At 40.4% G+C, this 23,466-nt stretch overlaps 1 protein-coding gene and 1 pseudogene across 1 annotated transcript in view; both read right to left on the bottom strand.

The window, feature by feature from the left end:
• Nucleotides 1-23,466, bottom strand: part of LOC110336731 (phosphatidylinositol 3,4,5-trisphosphate 3-phosphatase TPTE2-like) — a 94,745-nt gene that overhangs the window by 65,513 nt on the left and 5,766 nt on the right. The window contains exons 3-11 of the mRNA XM_029531927.1: nt 22,495-22,551; nt 21,337-21,372; nt 19,769-19,825; nt 18,566-18,616; nt 11,724-11,771; nt 7,929-7,982; nt 6,485-6,535; nt 4,389-4,442; nt 2,098-2,163 (exon numbers count right to left, since the gene is read on the bottom strand). Coding sequence (XP_029387787.1) covers nt 2,098-2,163; nt 4,389-4,442; nt 6,485-6,535; nt 7,929-7,982; nt 11,724-11,771; nt 18,566-18,616; nt 19,769-19,825; nt 21,337-21,372; nt 22,495-22,551 — 474 coding nt within the window. The remainder of the gene's footprint in view (nt 1-2,097; nt 2,164-4,388; nt 4,443-6,484; nt 6,536-7,928; nt 7,983-11,723; nt 11,772-18,565; nt 18,617-19,768; nt 19,826-21,336; nt 21,373-22,494; nt 22,552-23,466) is intronic.
• LOC110336838 lies at nt 18,187-18,512 on the bottom strand (annotated as a pseudogene).

Below are 23,466 nucleotides of genomic sequence, written 5' to 3'. Positions count from 1 at the left end.
TACCAATACTTCTCAAATGGATGGAACAACCTCATTTGTATTAGCCGGAAGATGGAAACAACCCCAATGTCCCTCAACTGAAAAATGGATGGAGAAAATGTGGTACATTTATACAATGGAATACTACTCAGCTATTAAAAACAGTAACTTCATGAATTTTGTAGGCAAATGAATGTAATTAGAAACTATTATATTGAATGAAGCAACCCAGACCCAGAAAGACAACTGCTACCTGTTCTCTCTCATCTGCAGTTCCTAGTTCAACTCTTCAGAAGTGGGAAGACACATGGAGTAGCCACAGAAACTAGGAAAGGCACAGGGACCATAGGTGGAAGTAGAGTTGAAAGGGGAACAGCAGAATACATGTGATATGAAGTTCTTATATGTCATCGACAAAGCTTACTTTTACAAAATGGAGTAAAAAGGAAATCCTTGCTCTGCTCCATCTGCCTGAATTTTATCTTATCCCTGACAATTCCACTAGAGAAAATGTTTAGCTAATGTGCAAAGTTTAATAAAGTGGTAGTGTGACCTTTTTGGAATGAATGATCCAAGATTTTTTTACATGTTATTTTAAGTGGAAATTCTAGGCACTTGGAAGACTTATTTGCATTCACTAGGTGGCTCTTTGTTTTCCATGTAATAACTAAATGCCAAGAACTTACAATGGTGACTGGCTACCTCCATTTCGGGTGGTATGTATACTCTCTATAGTGCTGATAACAGCTGATGTTAGCTATTTAACAGAGCAGATTTCTCAATATACCTATAGTCAGACTCAAGGCATTTTAAGAACACACAGTTTTGTTGTGGAGAATAAATATAAATGCTACTAGATCTGTAAAATAATAAAATCTCAGTGGGTGTGAAGAGGTCTTTTATCACCAAAACGCACTCACTTTCACTAACCTACCATTTCTCATAGACAAAAATCTATAAACTGGAAGTCAGAAGATATCCAGAAAAAATTAGAAAGGACCAATGTTAAAGAATAAACACAATCTTACAATTCTCCTTAGATATGTTATAATAAAATCACTACATCAGTTTCAGACTAGAAAAACTATTACTTGTGAGTGACAAAAATGTTTTTCCAAACATAGTACTTGTCTCTAAATTCAATTGGTTATTATTGAATAATTTTACACATTTCTCTTATCATTTTTGCCTCAGTAATTGCTCTGTTTTCCCAAAGACAAGAAAGAGATCCACTTGTGGAGGATATCATACTAAGTGAGGTAACCCAGTCACAAAAGAACACACATAATATGCACTCACTGATAAGTGGATATTAGCCCGGAAGCTCAGAATACCCAAGATACAATTTGCAAAACACATGAAACTCAAAGAGGAAGAGGAAGACCAAAGTGTGGATACTTTGATACTTCTTAGAAGGGGGAACAAAATACCCATGGAAGGAATTACAGAGACAAAGTTCGGAGCAGAGGTTGAAGGAAGGACTATCCAGAGACTGTTCCACCTGGGGATCAATCCCATAAACAACCACCAAACTCAGACATAATTGCAGATGCCAACAAGAGCTTACTGACAGGAGCCTGATATAGCTGTCTCCTGAGAGGCTCTGCTAGTGCCTGGAAAATACAGAAGTGGATGCTCACAGTCATCCATTGGCAGGAGCACAGGGTCCCCAATGAAGGAGCTAGAGAAAGTACCCAAGGAGCTAAAGGGGTTTGTAGTCCCATAGAAGGAACAACAATATGATCTAACCAGTACCCCCAGAGCTCCCTGAGACTAAACCACCAATCAAAGAAAACACATGGTGGGGCTCATGGCCCTAGCTGTATATTAGCAGAGGATGGCCTAGTCAGTCATCAATGGGAGGGGAGGTCTTTGGTCCTGTGAAGGTTCCATGCCCCAGTATAGGGTAATGCCAGGGCTAGGAATCAAGAGTGGATGCGTTGGGGAACAGGGGGAGGGGAGAGAGGCTAGGGGATTTTTGGAGGGGAAACTAGGAAAGGGGATAGATAACATTTGAAATGTAAATAAAGAAAATATCTAATAAAAATAAATTAATTAACTTAAAAAAGAAAGAGATCCACCAATGGTTCTTTCTCTTCAAATAGCAAACTCACTTACCAGTATGACTTTTGAATATCAATAAGTTCATCATTGTCGTACAACTTGGATATCTGGTTTAACTTGCTTTAGCAGCAACAAATGCAAAAATATATTATTAGAGTCTGCTACATTTAGCAGTAATATGAAAAATCATTTAAACTAGAACTCTTTTGAATCTAAGAGATACAACTTTTTAGAAAAAAATATTTAGAATCATTTTTCAGAAAACTCTTTCCCCGGGGACAATTTCAAGATTTAACTGGACAAGTTTCTCTTCTGTCTCTTGGTCTGTGTCTCGCTTTGCCTCCATCCATATATATGTATATATACCCTATATAAATATATGTATACACATACATACACATATATGCAGTCTTTGATGACACCATCATTGCAACATGAAATATATCAATCTTTTAACAAAGTAGTTAGACTGATAGCACAGTATTCAAAAGTCAGTACTAAAGACTAAAAATACTCATCTAAGAACTGAGTGAATTCAAAGACTTATTTTGGGTTGAAATGTGTACAATTACCCTGCAGTTTATAAGACTGTTAAACACTTAAAATTTACATGCCTATTAGTTGTCTGGAGACTGGTATTTAATACTACCTAAAATTAAAACTTGTATACTATAAAGATGACTTGTGGCTTTATAAAGCAATTTTTTTATTGCTACATCTAAAGCAATGTGTTTTGTAATTTTGGAGGTTACACTTATTGCAGAATTCAGCCTGGAAGTGAATGCTGCCCTTCTTAATTTCATGATACACAAGTCCTTATGCCACCCAGCGCTTCTCCTAGACCACAGAAGTTTGTCTTGCCCTTAAATAGCATTAAACCAAGTAAAAGTCTGAGAGGACTCCACTGTGTGATTGGGTTTGAGACACTAGTATTATGCAGAGGCAAGAGGGGGAAGTCCAGAGTGGGAGGGGCAGCTCCAGAGGGGAGGGACGGTTTTAAGGTCTACTAAATCTTTTTTTTTTTTTAAAGATTTATTTATTATTACATCTAAGTACACTGTAGCTGTCTTCAGATGCACCAGAAGAGGGCGTCAGATCTCATTACAGATGGTTGTGAGCCACCATGTGGTTGCTGGGATTTGAACTCAGGACCTTTGGAAGAGCAGTCGGTGCTCTTAACTACTGAGCCATCTCTCCAGCCCTATTAATTTAATTCTGGCTAGGGTTCCACTTCCTTCCTACTTACTGTCACCTTCCTTCTTGCTCCAAAGAGGGCTTTTTCCTGTCTTGATCATACTTCCCCACCTGGGTTATTCTATCTATCTATCTATCTATCTATCTATCTATCTATCTATCTATCTATCTATCTATCTATCTATCCATCTATCTTTCACTTTACATACAGATCACAGCCCTCCTCTTCCTCCCAGTCCCCTACACATAGCCCCTCACCCTTACCCCCTCCTCTTCTCCTCTGAGAAGGGGTAGGATCACCCTCTGGGAGCCAACCCACCTTAGCACATCAAGTCACTGCAGGACTAAACACATTCTTTCCCACTGAAACCAGACATGGCAGCCCAGTTAGGAGGAATGGAATCCACAGGCAGGTAACAGAATTAGGGGCAGTCCCCATTCCAGTTGGAGGAAACACATGGAGGTGAAGCTGCACATCAGCTACATATGGGGAGGGGCTCAGTCCAGACAATGCTCACTCTTTGGTTGGTGGTATAGTCTCTGGGAGTCCCTCTGAGGATTCAGGTTAATTGACTCAGTTGGTCTTCTTGTGGAGTTCCTATCTCTACTGTGGAAACCCCTAACTCCTTCCCCAACTCTTCCAGAAGCCTACAAGAAGTGCAGGGACCAAGATGGAGCACGGAGTCCCTGCCCAGTCTAACACTGTCACACAGGTGGTTGCAGATTAGGAGTAAAACACCCTCTTCTAAGCATTTTCTCTTTCAGTTAACACAGAAAGGTGCCTATAGGTGCTATGGCAACAAGACTTTTTTTGTTTTTGTTTTTCGAGACAGGGTTTCTCTGTGTAGCCCTGGCTGTCCTGGAACTCACTCTGTAGACCAGGCTGGCCTCGAACTCAGAAATCCGCCTGCCTCTGCTTCCCAAATGCTGGGATTAAAGGTGTGTGCCACCACTGCCCGGCCAAGAATTTTAATAACATCCTACATTGTTATTTTATATTTCTAAGGAGCTCCACGAGTCTCAATATCTTTCTTTTCTGTGCATCCAAATACATTGGAATGTATGGATCTCTCTCTCTCTCTCTTTCTCTGTGTGTGTCTGTCTGTCTATCTGTATATGTATACATAAATATATATATATTTAGATCTCACCATTTGTTCATTTGCTCTTCCTGGTTATCTGATGATGATAAATCAGATGAGGTGCTAAGGGATTTTGTAAAAACATATAGTCAGATGCCACATGCTTTTTGTTTCGGTGAGTTATATTGACTGTTAGACATCCATAAATTTGTTAACTTAATAATTTAATAGGAAAGGGTCAAAATTTAACATACCAAAAAATGACAGAGTTTTAAGTACTATTCTTTCATATTGATAGAAACTCCAATGTAAAAATAGTAATTTGCAGTTGAATTTACTTTAGGGTTCGCGTTTGATAGCCATCTTTACTAACACCCATTGCTGTGGGGTCTCCACACAGAGTTGCAGAATGCTCTCAGCATCTCCATCCAGCCTCCATTCACCCCATTGCCAGTAACCTCAGTCCCTTGTAACCTCTATGCTACTTTCAAATCAATTCTGCTTTCCCCCACACAAAAAAAGCAGTTAGGAGATACTTGTCTTTCAGTATTTACCTCGCTTCAGCTCTACAATGTCAACCAGTTCTGTTCATTTTACTGGAAATGGAAGAACTATATTCTTTGGGGCTCAGCAATATTCTGCTCTATCCATACATCCCATTTTCTTGGTACAGTCGTCTGTTGGTAGATAACTAGGTTCAATGTATTGCCTAACAGCTGAGAAAAGTGTGGTAATACACATGGATCTGTGACCATCTTTATTATGTGTAGACTTTATTTCCTCCAAGTCTATGCCAAGGGGTGGGTTATCTCTTCAGCTCATTTGTCATTTTTTTAAATGGGTTGGGTTTTGATATTTCTTGAATCTTTACTATAGTCTCAGTATTGATGTCTGTCAAATGAGTGGTTGAAACCTGTTTGCTACCACTCTGCACATTGTCTCTCCACTCTATTATTTCTATTACACTGCTGAAGCTTTGACACTTCTCGAAATTAGATGTATTTGTATGTGTTAGTGGGTGTTTTGTGTGTGCGTCCGTGTGTGTACTTGTCTATGCGCTATTTTATGCTGACACTACACTGCTTTACTGTGGGCTCGTGCTATGGCTTTGCCATATGTTTTTGCATCAGGTGCTATAGAATGCCTCTAGCTTTGCTCTTTCTGCCTAGCATTGCCTTGGCCCTTTAGGATCTGTTGTGTTCCTGTTCTTATTCCAGGCTCACCTTTTAAAATTTCCAAAGACTAAATTAGCATTTCATAGAGGCTCCACTGCTCCAGACCCTACTTTAGCTCTTAGGTACCCATCTGTCTTTGGGAACCTTCTTTTGTTATTTTTTTTTGAATGAGAGAGATTTATTTATTTGTGTATTTTATGAATCTGAATGCTCTGTCTTCATGCACTCCAGAAGAAGGCATCAGAGCCCATTACAGATGGTTGTGATCTACCTTGGTTGCTGGGAACTGAACTCAGGTCCTCTGGAAGAGCGGCCAAGTACTCCATACCACTGAGCCATCTCTCCAGCTCCCTCTTTTGTTATTTTCAAGGGTATCTACTATTGTTGGATTTTTCTCCAAATTGTGGTTGTTTGTCTTTGTCCCTCAGGTATGGCAACAATTGCAAACCTAAGGCAGAAGGTCCTTCCAAGGTGATTGTAGGTGTGGATTGTGGCACCAGCCTCTCGTGGGAGAATGAAGGGAGAGAAAGAATACAGGTGTAATATATTAGCTTCTTTTTTTACTGTTTGAGAGCATTTTTGTCTTCTTCCCACTGTTACCCCCACCACCACACACACACACTCTCTCTTTTTTCTTCTAAATGGGTATTTCTTTACTCCTGGACTATTCTACTACTCTGTCATACACAGACATTTCAATATTTTTTGGTGGGTTTTAGCTACTAAAACTAAGAGTGGATACTATGAATAAGAGGTCTCCTCTTTGGTCTATTCCTCTTTTTTTGTACCACAATTTAAGGCACAGAAATGTTTCATGCAGAGGCTCGGCATGACAGAACACGAGTGTGCAAAACGAGCTGTGCCCCCTTGCACAGTCCTGACAGTAAATGTCCCAACCTCAAACTCTGTGTGTTATGCAGGAAAGAATCCACCGGCGTGCACAGAGGGGAGAAGGGCAGAGAAGGAAGCATTAATTTATTAATATCTTACAGCGTGTTGGTGGACACGGACGTCTGCGTTTGCAGTATACTTGGGACTTTGCTAAAGGATCAGAAAAAGATAAGACACTGTGTGATTTCAGTGAGTCCAAGTTAATTATACTTTAATGATTATAACTGTCATTCAAGCTGTGAACTATTTGAACCTTAAGATTTTTCACCTATCGGGCTAGTGCTGTAGTTCAAGGATAACCTAGTATGTGCAGAGGTCCTAGCAATAAAGTAAGACTTCACACGTAAACAACTATTTGCAGTCTAGTAAGTCACATTCCCTACAAATGACGTTTCATAGCTTAAACAAATATAAATATTTCATAGCTTAAAATAGATATTTCAGGCTTGTTTGAAGAGTAAGTCTCCGTATGTTGTGACATACTGCTCTAACTCCAGCTTTTGAGAAGCTGAGGCCAGAGGATCACAATATTAAATCCAGCCTGGGCAGTATAGCAAGACATTGACTCAAAAAAATCAAACAGCAAAGAAAAAAAAAGTAAATAAGACCCTTGCTATGAACCAATGCATAAAAGTTATGGTGGAAAAATTTTCACATCTAATTTAGTGCATAGCAGCTTATCACATCTAATGTTTTGCTTGCTAAGTACCCCCCCCCTTTCACCTTCTTACCCTCACCCTTTGTTTTTACCACACCAGAAAGGTCTCTTAGACATGAGTCAAAGTCCTTCAGAATATGATAGTTTTGGTTTGGGGGTACCTGCTTCATCTAGTAGAGGTCTGGAGAGCAACAGACATATCAAGGGTTCATTATTTATATTCTTTTCCACCAAGTGTTCCCTGGTATTTTGTCGCTCCAAACAGGAGTCTCTTCCTTGTTTACTTGGTGTAATAACATTTAAAACTGGACATTCTCCTAATCGTTTTTAGCTGATGCTAAACATACTAGGAGGCAGAAACGTATGGCTCTATGAGATGTATCTCTTTTATCCAAATTGGTCCAAAATGATAGCAGGGCTCATCTATATGCTAGGACCAAGTCTATGATTCTCCAAGTCTTGGTCCCTCTCTGTGCTTCTGTGTATAAGTATAAGGTTACATCTGCTGTGTGTATCTCTGTTTCTGTGTATATGTATAAGGTTACATCTGCTGTATGTATCTGTGCTTCTGTGTATAAGGTTACATCTGCTGTGTGTGTCTCTGTTTCTGTGTATATGTATAAGGTTACATCTGATGTGTGTATCTCGCTCGGCTCCTGTGTATTTGTATAAGGTTACATCTGCTGTGTGTATCTCTGTTCCTGTGTGTGTATATGTATGTGTATATATATATATATATATATATATATATATATATATATATATATATATATATGGCTGCATCTGCTGTATGTATCTCTGTGAAACTTCACACATGTATTTCTATCCATATAATTTCCATTACTAATTACTGATGCATTTTATTAACATTTTAGTACATCTCACAGTTCACTGGTAGCTTCTTTACCACGTAGTAAAGCAGATTCTCCCTGGGTAATGCTAGATAATATAAAAAAAAAACACAGTCAGATGCTATGCAGTTTCCAAGATTCAACTTTCTGGCTGAAATTCACTTAAATTATTCTACAAACTAATTGGCTAACATTTGTGCACATGGCTAACATTTGTGCACATGAAAGTCTGTTAGTTGAAAACTTTTATATTTTCTTCCTACAAACCACAAACTGCTAGCAAGACCCAATTGCTGGAGAGAACACCTACACAACTCATTTAACACAGAGAAGTCAAGTTGGAGTCTTCTACCCTGCATGTCAGAGTCTTTAGTACAGGGAGGTACTCTGTACTCTACCAAAGGAGAAATGCAAACCCTAGCCCATATGCAAACATCTTGAATTACAATGGTGTCCTGCCTGTAAAATATGTTAGGGCAATGGTGGCATGAAGCTTGTGGGAGTCACCAACATCTATATATATATATATATATATATATATATATATATATATATATAGAGAGAGAGAGAGAGAGACCTTGAAACATTTAGCTTTAAAAGGGGATGCTTCCATTAGATTCATCCCCTTACCGCTATGGAAATTGCAGAAGAGGAGGTGGAAAGGTTATAGGGGCCGGGGGGTGGGGGTGGGATGGAGGGCACCAAGCAATCAAGGCTTTCTAAATCAACAGGATTGACACAAATGAAGTCACGGGGACTGGGGAAGCATGCACAGGGCCTATACTAGTCAGTACCAGTTGGGGACCCAGAGCTGAGGGAAGATGTGGACACGTGGCCTCTCACTAATCCAGGAGATATCTCCAACTGATAACCACATTCTAATGAAAATTTAGTTTTCTTCAAAGGAGCCTCACTGGGGAAGCAAATGACTCTTAAGTGTAGGCAGAATGTCCAGTGGCAGATGTCAGCAGAAAATGAGGCTCCTTGTCTCGTAATACCATGCTCTCTTTTAACCCTATAGGTCCTTTATGTGTATATTATGGCTTCACGTTAGTCTTTTTGTGGAAATTTTAAGTGTGCTAACGAGGGGGTCTCTGTATCTAAATCTATTTCTTGTGTGTTTTCTTTGGTGCTCTTCCTTCTGTTGGTTTTGTCTTATTCTGATGTGTTAATTTCATTTTATTGTTTCCCTTAGAAGCCCGGTTTTGTTGTGTTGTGTTTTGTTTTTTCAATGATGAGATACAAAAGGGATTTGGATCTGGATTGGAGGGGATTTGGGGAGGAAGTAGGAGCAGTAGACTGCAGGATAGGAGTAGGAGATATGTGTTGGGGGAACACCATAATCAGGATATATTACATAAGAAAAAAATCCATTTTCAATAAAAGGCATAAATATAGGTTCTTATGTCTGCAATGAAAATATTTTGTAAAGATTTCTTATTGCTTATCTGTATGTGTGCAGTGCCTGGAGAGGCCATAGGAGGGGATGGAGTCTGCTGGAGTTGGAGTTTGGGGTGGGTGAGAACTACCCAACATGAGTGCTAGGATCTGAACTTGGGCCCTCTGAAGGAACAGCAAGGACTCTAACCACTGGACCATCTCTTAGCCCCTTTAATGGATATCTTAATTCTGTAAAATCTTTCAATTCAATTCCTTATTAACTTAGCCACACTGTGAAAGCATTTGATGAATGAATTTCAAATTCAGCGGCAACTTCTAGCTATGAATCGTTCTCTATCGTGTCAATCTATCCTTCTCAAGTCCCTCTGTCAGCCATGCCCTTTCAGTGGCACCCTAGATAGATGTCTTCTCTGCTTTTACCCAAGGAAGGTAATGGCACAAGCCAGGGGTTTCAATCCAAGTAAAGATGGGGGTGTGCATTTGGAGGTGCAAGGTGCTGTATTTCTGGAGAGTGAGGTTCCGTTACAGGCTCCATTGAATTCATTCCTCTCTGCTGACGGTTCCTCTGCTGCCTGCCAAGTATTGTCTTCTGGTTTTAAATGGAGTTCCTTTCTCTCTTGGTCAATGAAGGGGACAAACTTCACGAGATAGAAAACACCATACAGTATATATTATATATACTGAATATACTGTATATATTCAGTATTTATTATATGTAATATTTTTCATAATAATTGATGAGTCTACCTAGGATACTAAATTCAATTCATAACGCATAGTTCTAAAAGATCAGAAGAAGCCTAAAGTCTCTTAGAAATGTCATAAGTTATACCCAGGAAGTCCGATCAACATGGCTGCCTAAGCAAGACCAGAACAAAGACAAACCAATAGACATGCTAACATGGAAGCGGGGAGCCCATGAGGCCGCACCCTAGGCAAAGCACCACCGGCAAGGAAGGAAAGCCAAAAGGGGGAGAAATAGTCTTTCCCAGGGAAGAGCTCACCTACCAGTTATCCAACACCAAGTGCTCAGTTCTGAGAATATGCACACAGGTAAGAGTTTACAGTCTGAGCAGGATATATTGCTGTATTTATGAAAATAGAGATAATTTAATTCCTTCTTTTGTCACCTTTATTCAAAGGATATATATATATATATATATATATATATTTCAAAGGGTATATATATATATATTTTTTTTTTCTGAGACAGGGTTACTCTGTGTCACCCTGTCCTGGAACTCACTCTGTAGACCAGGCTGGCCTCGAACTCAGAAATCTGCCTGCCTCTGCCTCCCAAGTGCTGGGATTAAAGGCGTGCGCCACCACTGCCCAGCTTTCAAAGGGCAAAATTTATTGTGAAAAGTTTACATGAGAATACATTAGAGTGTTGGAGCCTTGTCCCATGAATGTTCCTGAGAGAAAAACATCTCAAATGTTAATCTCTCAGAGGGGGTGGTGGTGGTGCGTGTGCAAATTTATATGTGCAGGTAAATACAGATGTACACATAACTGTGTATTATTAATTCCCTTGTGACCTAAATTGTATTGGTGGTGACCTCCCTAGCAATAATCTTTTCAGTTCAGGTGGAGTACTAGTAATGGGTTAAAGGGTACCACACAACTTCCTAGACTTCTGTTGCAAAAATTAGTTAAAATCTTCAATTTATAAGTAAATTGACCTCTAAAAAAGTTATCTAAACCTGTTATTTGAAGTTAAATATGCCATTGTCTCTGGAATATATATATATATATACACACATACCACACAATTTTTTTTATAACAAATTCTTTAGTCCTATCAAAAGTATAGAGTCATGTATGTGGTCATCCTGACTAGTCCTGTAGTGGATATTCACCTTCCTCTGTGTAAATGTGTGAGTTCAGATATCCATGTAAATATGTGCTCATACATGTTTAATTATTTTTAGCAATGCTGGGGATGAGATAGTTCTGAGGCCTTGCACGTGCCAAGCAAGTTCTGAGGCAAAGCTTCCATCCAGCGAAGTTGCACATTTGGAGCATCGGAACCACCTTGGCAGAGCTCTGGAGACGATGAGGGAAAGATCCAGGATCTCTTGGTGCCCATCTAATGTGCTGTGGTCACCTCTGCTCCCAGCCCATTGCTGCCTCCTCCTGACTGTAAAGAGGATCCCTTTGATTTGTGAGTAGAACATTTTACATTGGGACTAAAAGTGACGAATAACAGAAGTTGTTCTCTTTTTCTACATGACTCAAATGACAAAGAATATTCATGAGAGGACATCAGAAACAGTTTTAAAGGGAACTAGTGATAGTACGGATGCTCTTGGCAATGAGTAACATGGATATAATCCTGTCTGTATATGTGTATGCAAGCACATATGTACACACACATATATACTCACACACACACATACATCTATCTACATATTAATGTATAACTTACATTTCTTTCGATACTTCACTCAAGGAATTCAGTTCATACAGGGTTGTGCTAAAGGATAAGAACAGACATAGTAAGGCAAGATGTAATTGTATCTTAGAGATGTGTTATTTGGAATGTGATAACGATGTTTCCCATATAGATGTTGCTTTACATGATTACAATAAGTCGACCTCTAAAAGTAACTCAAGACTAACACACAGTTGCATCTTTACTGTCAAGCCTGACATAACACTAGCAACTGTTAGCCTTTTCTGTGCACTCAGCTCTTCAGTCTCATTTAAATGATCTTCCCTCTGTTATCCCTTTTTTTTTTCACCCACCTTTGCTAAATTACCTGACCATGAGATAATATCAGGTAGCTGAGACCTCAGGCAGTGTCTCCATCCAATACAATGATGGTCTGAGGCCTGGAGCACTAGTTCTAAATGGTGACAGACGTCGGAGGGCAAGGCCCACACTGAACTTTCAACAGTTCCATTTTTTGTTTTGCTTGTTTGTTTTCATACCAAGAGTTACAATGCTCCTGTCTACTGCTAATTACCCTTTGTTGTAAAGGTTTTCTCATCTCTTGGTCCACTCAAGATATAAACCTCTCATTTGTTTTTGTTTGTTTGTTTGTTTGTTTTAATGTTTCTGTGGATAAATGTGTTTGCTGTATGTGTGTTTTCTTTATTAGCTTGTAACACATACACATTTCCTTGGTGGTTACAACCTAGATAAATGATATCAGGTCATTATGGGAGAGTTGAAATTAAATTATAATAATGAAAAACTATAAATTCACAGACCCCTTTAAATTCATATTAGCTATGACCTAACTGGATACAAACTGGTGGAAGCCAGTAACTCCCCCTCTCATCTAGACCTGAAGAAGCATGCTAACCATCATCTAGTCTCCTTTCAACCGATTTGATCAAAGAGAGAGAACATTATCCACAGTCACACTTAGACACAGTGATAAACATACTCTGTATTGTCTAGCAAGCTGTGCAGAGAAGATTTTACAAAACTGAACCTTCCCTTCTTTGTCGGGACTCTAAGCTTTGTGTACCATGTGTGTACATATTTATTTGTGGAAGCATGCGCCCTTAGGTGAGTGTTTACATGTAAGTGCGTGTGCTGTCTGAAATTAATGTGTAACTTGACCTTCACAATTCATTCATGTGTGAGCTAAAGTATGCAAAAGCATAGTCAGATACCGGGTATAAATACAAATAGCTTCTCGAATCAGATAACTACATTAATTCTGTGAGTTCTGAGTCATGCACTGAATGAGTTTTAAATATCCATGCACATCGCCAATTCAAATTTGGTGTTTTTATATTAGAAAAGAGGCTATCTCTACGTGGTGGTAATGAATCTTGTAGGGCTGTAAAAACAGCAGCACACCTATACTTAGGCAACTATTATCTTAATTCCAACATCTAACAGGATCTTTTATGGGATTTATTTAAAATCTAGCTATAGTTTATAGACTCTTCTTCTTCCTACCAGTTTTAAGTCTTCCTTAGTTTCATTTATGATGAAAATATGAGGTGAAGATGAAGTATCTATAGATCTGAGGAAGGTGCTCCATCTGTGGTACAGTAGGCATGGCTTAGAATGCCAGCCTTCTGCGATGGCAGTGCACTGCGGGGGACATGTAAGGTCCATTACCATTACCTCTAATCATTGTTGCTGAATTTTTGTCCATGGCATGACCCCTGTCTTCTGCCAGTCCCTCCTTGACTTCTCTTTCCTTCATTCAACCCAGCAGAGTGTCGTACACAAGCATCCAGAAAAGTTCCTTAGGCCTTAGTTAGCCAGTGATTGCTCAGAATTTCAACAGAGTTAAGAGGGAACAGGAAGGACACGGTGACCAAAGTGCTCTTGTTTGTGACTTTGTGTGTCTGCTCCACCTCCATGCATAAAGTTAGATCTACCCATTCCTATCTGTCTGAGTATCCTCATTGGCATATTGAGGTCTCTCATTTCATTCATTACGTCTCCTCATGTACTAATTCATGTAGGGAAGTGTGACAGTATTTAAGAACACATGATCATGTGACTTTCTAGGCTTCTTCAAATTGCTTTTACTAACACATAATCAGTTATTCTGAAACTGCCATCACTTTTCCACCAAAATAAATTTTATATATTTGCAATAGACATACCTTGTCAGTAAGATTTGTGTCTGGTGTTTAGCCAAGTGTCAGCTCTGTTTATTATTATTGTTCTTTTTTTATCTTAATTCAACTACTACTGCAAATGTAGTTTCTAGGTAAAAATTTCTTCTACCCTACCCAATGAACTACCCTACCCAATGAATTAGGCATTTACTTCTTACTGTTACCCATGTAGAGGCTTTCTCTGCTCTTACATAAGTTCAAGTAGCAGTCTAGGCTGGGGGCTCTGAACAGTGGCGTGGTAGGTTTGTGTTTAGGGTACCTACCTCAACAGGGTGGCAAAGTTCTAAAGGCTGATGAATTCTTGCAGGATGGCTAGCTCTGTTCTTCTTGGCCAAAGGCTCCTATGATCCCTCCTACCATTCCCTCTTCCTACCTCCAATTAGTCTCTCTCTTATGTTCAGCCAATGTACAATGCATAAAAGTCTGAGTGCCCTAAGCATTTGACTGATACACAGGATGACAACACATGAATGAGGAGAGCCATTCTTCTATGAACTAGTCTCTCCCATTCAGCTTGAACTCGATTAAAAACACTGCCAGGAAGAGTGTTTAGAAACAGCTCAAAGATACACTGTCTTTCCACGGATGCTCCTCAGAATGCAGCTCAATAACTCCACCCTCTCCATCACCAGTTTTAATACTTGGGTTTGAATGTGTGCAAACATATTGTAGAAGTGTGAACATATAAATACATTTATATAGGTCTTCGTTTACATTTTATATGGTGATTCCATCAAATATCATTCATAGTGACATACCTGCATGTGGGCTAAAGGAATACAAAAATACATGATCATACATGAATTATAAATCTAAGCTTTCTTTTACATTAAAAGTTTTACATACAATTATAAAATTATATTTATATAGTAACAATTGTTTACAACTTAATAACCTAATATTGAGATATTCGTGTATATGTCATGAATTTGAACCTGAGATTTATTTGAAGACCTCAAATCTGTAAAAATGGAGAAAAATCTGAGAGAAGTAATGGTTACTTTAATCTCAAAGTGTAATAGTCTTTCTCCATTGTACTTCTCTTGGATTTCACCTGCAGATTATAGAAAAACCACCTTCTTGTCTCAACTTATGATTATCAAGAGCCTTTATTATAGCATTACTTCCACCAATCATGCTGTCTTTCCTGCATGAATTATAGCCAAGTACCTGCTGTTCCGACAGAGATCTCTCTGCAGAATGATAGGGGAGGTCTGGAACACTGGGTCTCTCTCTCTCTTCTCTCTCTCCTCCCACTCTCTCTGAGTGTCTCTGTGTCTGTCTCTGTCTCCTCTTTTTGTATCTCTTCTCTCTCTCTCTTCTCTCTCTCTCTCTCTCTCTCTCTCTCTCTCTCTCTCTCTCTCTGTCTTTGTCTGTCTCTTTGTCTCTGTCTCAGTGTGTATGTATCTGTCTGTCTGGCTGTCTGTCTGTCTCTGCCTCCTCTTTTCTCCCAATCAGATTCTCTCCTGTCCTAGTTCACACTTGTCTGGTCTCTTAAAGGATCTCTGAATGCTTCCTAAGGGTTTAGCCACAACTTGAGGTGACAAATTGTCTGGATCCTTTCTTCCTCGGTTTGGTTTAAAATAAATTCAGTCAACTGCAAGTCCTACAATGTGACTAGGTAGAAACAGCTTAAAAGTCATGATGATGTCAAAGATATTCTTGAAGTAGTTTGTCAAATCTCAACTTCTTCCATGGTTTTTGTGGGGGTTGTATACGTTTTCATATATATGTATATGTAGATATGTATATACATGAAACATACATTTATATAAAAATATATTTTTATGAAAATATGTATATATACATATATACGAAAAACATGTTGCTAGAAGCTTGAAGATCTGTGTATGAATATACATATATTTACATGTGTATATATGTAAGCATACACATGGGTGGTTTGAGGAGCAGGGAACACATAACCAAACTCTCAAGAGTCAAATATTGCGTTCATGGACCCAATGAAGAGCTACATATTGTTTTTCTTTGAACTTGTTCCAGTGATGTTCCAGCCTCAAACTCAGCAAGTTTCCCTAAGACTTCTCCTAACAACCAAGTGCTCATAACCCTCAGTTCCACTGACTCACAGTTTTATGCCACACAGAGAACAGACTCAGGATTTCCATCTTTCACAGCACATTACCACAACTGTCAGGAAAATGGACTGCCACGACCACAGACATCACAGTTCTGACAGGGCAAGGGCCAAGGACTGGCTTTCTTACACAATGGTTCTACTAGAAACACGGGACCAGATATAACTGAAAATATTCCAGACAGGAACACAGGACTGAGAAACCAAATTGCCATTTAGTATGCTTTGCACTCTAGGATATACAATTAGCCTCCTCTATGGAATGGTATGGTGAACCCCGAGACAGTCACAGCCTCTCCTGATTCAGTAGCCTGCTATTTTCTGGTTGTACCAAAAAATAAACAACCAACAAATGATTTAACCACTTAAAAACAATCCATTTACAGACACACACACACACACACACAAGGGATGAGGTAGGATTCCCTCACCTTGTAAAAATGTTTTTAGAGTTATTAAAAAAACTTGAATTTACAAAGTAGTTGATAAAAATATTGTACAAAGCTCAAGTCTAAGTGGATCAAAGACCTCCACATAAAACCAGAGACACTGAAATTGATAGAGGACAAAGTGGGGAAAAGCCTCGAAGATATGGGCACAGGGAAACAATTCCTAAACAGAACAGCAATGGCTTGTGCTGTAAAATCAAGAATTGACAAATGGGACCTCATAAAATTGCAAAGCTTCTGTAAGNCAAAAGACACTGTCAACAAGACAAAAAGGCCACCAACAGATTGGGAAAGGATTTTTACCAATCCTAAATCTGATAGAGGACTAATATCCAATATATACAAAGAGCTCAGGAAGCTGGACTCCAGAAATTCAAATAACCCTAACCCCATTAAAAAATGGGGTACAGAGCTAAACAAAGAATTCTCAACTGAGGAATACCAAATGGCTAAGAAACACCTGAAAAAATGTTCAACATCCTTAGGCATCAGGGAAATGCAAATCAAAACAATTCTGAGATTCCATCTCACTCCAGTCAGAATGGCTAAGATTAAAAATTCAGGTGACAGCAGATGCTGGCGAAAATGTGGAGAAAGAGGGCCACTCCTCCATTGCTGGTGGGATTGCAACCTTGTACAACCACTCTGGAAATCAGTCTGGCGGTTCCTCAGAAAATTGGACATAGTACTACTGGAGGATCCAGCAATACCTCTTCTGGGCATATACTCAGAAGATCTTCCAACTGGTAATAAGGACACATGTTCCACAATGTTCATAGCAGCCTTATTTATAATAGCCAGAAGCTAGAAAGAACCCAGATGTCCCTCAACAGAAGAATGGCTACAAAAAATGTGGTACATTTACACAATGGAGTACTACTCAGCTATTAAAAACAATGAATTTATGAAATTCTTGGGCAAGTGGATGGATCTGGGGGATATCATCCTTAGTGAGGTAACCCAATCACAAAAGAAGTCACTAGATATGCACTCACTGATAAGTGGATATTAGTCCAGAAACTTAGAATACCCAAGATACATTTTGCAAAACACAAGAAATCCAAGAAGAAGGAAGACCATCGTGTGGATACTTCATTTCTCCTTAGAATAGGGAACAAAATACCCATGAAAGGATATTGATACAGAGACAAAATTTAGAGCTAAGATTAAAGGATGGACTATCCAGAGACTACCCCACCCGGGGATCCATCCTATCATCAGCCACCAAACCCAGATACTATTGCACATGCCAGCAAGATTCTGCTGAAGGGACCCTGATATAGCAGCCTCTTGTGAGGCTATGCCAGTGCCTGGCAAACAGAGAAGTGGATGCTCACAGTCAGCTATTGGATGGAACACTGGGCCCCCAGTGGAGGAGCTAGAGAAAGTACCCAAGGAGCTGAAGGGGTCTGCAACCCTATAGGTGGAACAACAATAGGAACTAACCAGTACCCCCCCCCCCAGAGCTCATGTCTCTCGATATGTAGCAGAAGATGGCCTAGTCGACCATCATTGGGAAGAGAGGCCCCTTGATCTTGCAAACTTTATATGACCTAGCACAGGGGAATGCCAGGGCCAAGAAGTTGGAGTTGGTGGGTAAGGGAGCAGGGGCCGGGGGAGGGTATAGGGAACTTTCGGGATAGCATTTGAAATGTAAATAAAGAAAATGTCTAATAATAATAATAAAAAATATTCGTTTGGGTGGTACAAGAAGGGAGGCAGGGACCACTGACAGATGTGATGGAGGCTCAGAGGGACCTGGCCTCTTTCTCTTCTTTGGAAGCTGGACTCTGGTTTTCAGGTTCCATTTTCTGCAGGCAGATATGTGGTTTGCTGGTCATCCACTTCAGCCTGTCTGCCCTTTGCTCCCCTCTTCCCTTTTGTCTGCACTTTTTTTGTCTGATGATTTATCCTTTCCTGTGGCTTTTTTCTGCTTCACATCCACCTTGGCAGGGGTGGGCTTGGCCAACAGCCTTGTGGAGCAGTGCTTGGGCTCCACCTTCGATGCTCCATCCGCTAACCTTCCTCTTGGACATCTAGGCGTGGGCTGGGATCTGTCACGGGGCTGCACCGCCTAGCACCACCACACAAACTGCTGGGTGTATGTTTTTAATTCAGTTCACTCACCTGCTCGAAGCTCCCTCAGGGTGGTATTCTGATGAATCATTTGTATATGTTCTAAATTATTGAAAAGTACACAGTCAGTAAAAAGTGCATATATGACTCTGCCTTCTACATTCTGACTTTCAACCCTGGCGTTCCTCTCTTCCCCATGAGATAGGATGAAGTGGCTGTAGATGAAAGGCAGTGGCTCCATCTAATCTAACAGTGCGTTCTCCTGGGGGCGCCAGCCTCGCCCCACAGGAAAACTTGACTGGTGAGGGAGACAGGCAGCTCTCACTAGCCCATCTCTTTCTGCTAAGCTCTGCACTGCGACCAGCCCGCCACTCCGTCTCTGAGCTCTGATAGAAATCTCTCTCTCTCTTCAGTCTACAATGTTAGTGCCTCATTTAATAAATAAGCTCATGTCCAATGTATTGGTTGCTATTTAGGGTGAGAAATCCTGACACCTCCCCATTCAAAGCATCTCACTGAGAGTGATTTAAACAGACAATGCAACTAAGCACTTGGTTTTCGTCATCTGTATAACTGAGGGTAGACCTTTATAGACTTCAACTTCCTTGTTTATGGTTTTGTTTTGTTTTTTTTTTAATTAGGTTTATTCTTTGACTATGTCATATAGTATAGAGTGCATTCTGGTCTCTCTCATCTCTTTTCCCTTTCCCATCCCTCCAAGTGCTTCTCCCCAGATAAGCCCCTTACCACTTCTATGTCTCTTTGCTTTTGTTCTGTGACACATTGAGTTTAATCAGGGCCACCCATGTGGGCGTGGGTACGGGACTAGCCAACAGGGTACTAGGATTTTCCTCTGTGGTCACACAAACTGTGGACAATGGCCATGACTCTTTCTCTAGCAGCCATTGACAGACAACACAGGCCCTCACAGCCCTTCTTCCCCCGCACCCGCCGTGAATTCAGGCACAGGCTCATGCAGGCGATGACAGTGGCTGTGACGTCACCACATCATACCCTGATAATAAGGCTGCACAGCACACACGCCCTTTGTCACATTCTCTCTATCCACTCTCCTTCTGCGTTCCTTAAGCTTTAGGGGGTGAGAAACTTATGTCCCGTTCAACCTTCATTTAAGGTCGACTTCTGCCTTTTATCGTTCAATGTTTGTGTAGTGTGCATGTCATTATATAAATTTATATATGCATATACATAGTCACGTATTTATGCATGCATGTATATATATTTTTAACTCACTTTGTACTGATGGGATCCTCATAACTTGTTGATTGTATTTCATCTGGATATGACAAACTAAGGGATTATAAAAGTACAGTATCATTCACAGAACATATTTTTACGTACTTTTTTAGGTTAAAAAATAAACTACAGTTACTCTAAACGTTAACTGGTTGATCTTTAAGCACCCATATGCAGACTGTTATTTGCATGTGGAATGGCATTCTGATTAGGAACATGCCTTGATGGTGTCTGGCCAGGTATCAAGCCTCATAATCTCAGCAATAAGGAGGCTGAGGCAGGGGGACTGCCAAGAGTTCAAGGCCAGCCTACAGGCATGCACAGGCCACATGACAACAGAGTAAGACCGTCAAAAACTAAACAAAACTGAGAGAAGATTATCTTATGCCTATGAAAACAGCAGAATGTACAGACTTAATTATTACCTTAGTGCTAATGTGTACAGGCTTTTTGCCAACAGAGGAGTCTCTAATGACTGAGAAGCACTTAAAAAACTGTTCAGTGTCCTTAGTCATCAGGTAAATGCAAATCAAAACGACATAAGTAGCAGATGCACAACTTGGTCTTCATGTGGGTCTCCTAGGGATTGGAGCAAGGGATGTCTCTGACTCTGTCACCTGCCTTTGGATTCCCTTTCCCCTAGCTGGGCTGTCTTGTCTGGCCTCAGTGGAAGAGGACAGGCTTAGTCCGGATGCTACTTGCCAGAACAGACTGGTACCCAGGGGCGGGAGGGGGCTCCCCTTGTCTGAGGGGGGAGTGGGAGAAAAGGGGTGAGATGGTGGGACTGGGAGAAGAGGAGGGAAAGGGGGCTGCGATGGGGATGGAAATGAATAAATGAATAAATGAGTGAAAAAGTGCCTTTTGCAGTGATATTATTTCAAATTTACTTCAGTACACACTACCTTGAACTTGGCCAAGTTCTGATTCTGAATTCTCCTCATCACATGCTCATTTTCACAGACTACTTGTGTCTTTTCTGTCCATCAGAAAGGGTTTAATAGCTCCCTCTAAAATGATGGTATATTTTGCTGGGGGTATCAGCCCATCCCAGTTTTTTGTGGATTAGGGACAATTTTAGTACCTATCTTTTTAGTCGGAGCTCCACAGTCCCACCTTTGATTGTTACCGCTGCCCTTATCCCAAGTAGGATTTGTCCTCACTTTGAATGCTGTCACACAAACTAAATTGTGATGTCCTAATCACTGTCATTATCTGAAGACAATCATTGCAAGCATAAACAGTTATGAGACTGCACGAATAAACTGTCTTAATGAATGGTATCTGTATAGAGATGGACACTTTAAAATAAGTCACCCATGGGAAGAATGCTACCACTGAGGGCTGCTCAATTCATTGCTATTGTTTAACCTACCTAGTTCGGGATGCTTTATTACTGAAGCTATCACTACTTAATACAACTTCCAGTCTGTTCTCACACACAGGCGATTTCGCATGATATGCTTCTCATTATTCAACTAGATAGACAGAAGCGGCAGTACCGTACTTTAGAAATACTATTCTGTGCTTACTACCTGTTTTTTTATAGACACATATATGTAACTGACCTGCTTCCGTTAGTTGTCTGTTCATTTGCATCATAGCTAGAGAATTAAAATTGTACATAATCAAATACCATTTAAACCACAGAATGACTTCTCAGTACATTTTCCTACGACTTATAAATTGGTTGAACCAAAAAGAAAAAGAAGAAGAAAAGAAAAGAAAGAAATTTGACATAATAGGGGAAAGAAGAGGGTGGGGTGGGTTAGTTAACACTAAGGCTGTGTGAAAATTCTTATGGAAACTCATTCCTTTGTTAGCGAATTTTTTTTTTTAAAAATGGAGGTGCCCTCATGAGCAGACAGTGCTGTTTCCAGAGCACACGGGTTATGTCACACAAATCTCAACCCTGGGTAAGAATGCAATGTTTCAGAAGGTCCCAGGGACATCCAAAGCAACCCGGGTATTTGCTTTGGGTTTCCCACCAGATCTGTAGAGTAAAACTCTATTGCTGAAGACACTCACACTCTAGCTACAGAACGGGAGAAAATCAGTCTGGAACTGACCGGAAACTTCCTCTCTGCGAATCATTTCTATAGTGAAAGGAGGTGTACCTAGGTTGCACGTGGAAGAAAACACACCAGTGGTCTTAATAACGAGTGCTAGGCACTGCACACCACAATGCTGACCTGCAGGCAGGATGGGCGATCAGGGCATGGGGTGCTATGGGGGTAACCAATTGCTTTCTGCTTAGATCTGAGGCTAGCTCAGTAGAAGAGAATTCGTGATACACATCTGGTCAAAAGCCCATGACTATGGAGGTGCTTCTGTATGACAGTGGGCGTGGCTTGGGAGGTGCTTCTGTATGCCAGTGGGTGTGGCTTCTCCCACACTGGCTGGCTCAAGTGGAAGCAAAGCCCTGGAGTGATTTTCTTTGCCTACCGATCCCTCTGCTGCTGAATGAGACTCTCGTCTCCCTGGATCTTTGTGAACAGCACGCCTAGGCATTTTAACAGCTTAACTAAGGCTTTGGGCTGCTTAGATCCCAGAGTTCTCAGCAGACTGTGATCAAGTATCTTTTGCTCAGGACCATCACTGTGTACTTAGTCCTTCGTCAAAAGCACTGCACACAGATAGATGCTCAGTGGTTGATCTGCGTGCTGTGCATTGCCATGGCTACTTTAGAATGGTTTTCCATTCAGAGGTGGAAAAGGTCAACTTACCTGGTGCTGCCATTTAGTTTAATGGACCTTGAAGCACTCGCTGACACCTTTTTATTTCTGTGAACAAGACAAAAATGATGTACATAAAGAATAAAGCCAGACAGTATCAAAGGATTCATGATTTTCCCTATAGGGTTCAAAAGTAAGTTCTATACAATAAATTGTGAGGCTCATAACAGAAGCTTAAGGTTACCTAAGGGCCCTGTTTTGTGCTCATATATGTAATAAGACACAGGGTTACTTCCTGGATCCATGTTTTTATAAAAGTTCAAATTAGTTATAACTAATCTGCTATTTATAAATGTATTGGTTCTTAAAATCAATATAAATCAGTTATTTGAAAGTTAATGTCCTATTTCCTGCAAATGATGCTTTTTATGAATGTAATATTTGATTCAGGGTGGAGAACAATTATTTACTACTGAACCAGATATACTAGGGAACAGCCCTTTATGGTGGGACTGTAGTTAGTTAGCATCCCTCTAGTATCATCTAAAGTCTTGCTTCTCAGTCCTCCCATCTCTGCTTACTCTTACCCACTGTGACTGTCTGTCCCGCCCCTCCAGTAAGGGATAACAGCCACAGGCCTGATCTTGGGTTCAGTCCAACTTGATGTTTTGAGTTTGAAGCCACCCCTACTCGTCCTAGTGGCAGAGCTTTGGAAGGTGAGGCACACTGCAGATCCCATTATGCCCCTCCCTCTTCTGCTGGGGGCTCTTCTTTCTCTCCCACCCCTCCCATGTCCTGAGCAGTGTTTTCTTCTTTCTGCGCTTCTCTGAGACAGGGCCAGATGCAGGAATACTGATAGCATCCCAAGAATTCTGACTGCTATTTATTAAGTTACAAATTATCATAAATTTCTCCCTGGTGATTTGCTTTTTTTAAAAATTTGATCCAAGAGAGAGAGAGAGAGAGAGAGAGAGAGAGAGAGAGAGAGAGAGAGAGAGAGAGAGAGAGAGAGAGAGAGAGAGA

This window comes from Mus pahari, chromosome 19 (assembly GCF_900095145.1).
Source record: "Mus pahari chromosome 19, PAHARI_EIJ_v1.1, whole genome shotgun sequence".
Classification (NCBI taxonomy): Eukaryota; Metazoa; Chordata; class Mammalia; order Rodentia; family Muridae; genus Mus; species Mus pahari.
This window is presented reverse-complemented; position numbering and strand designations above follow the sequence as displayed.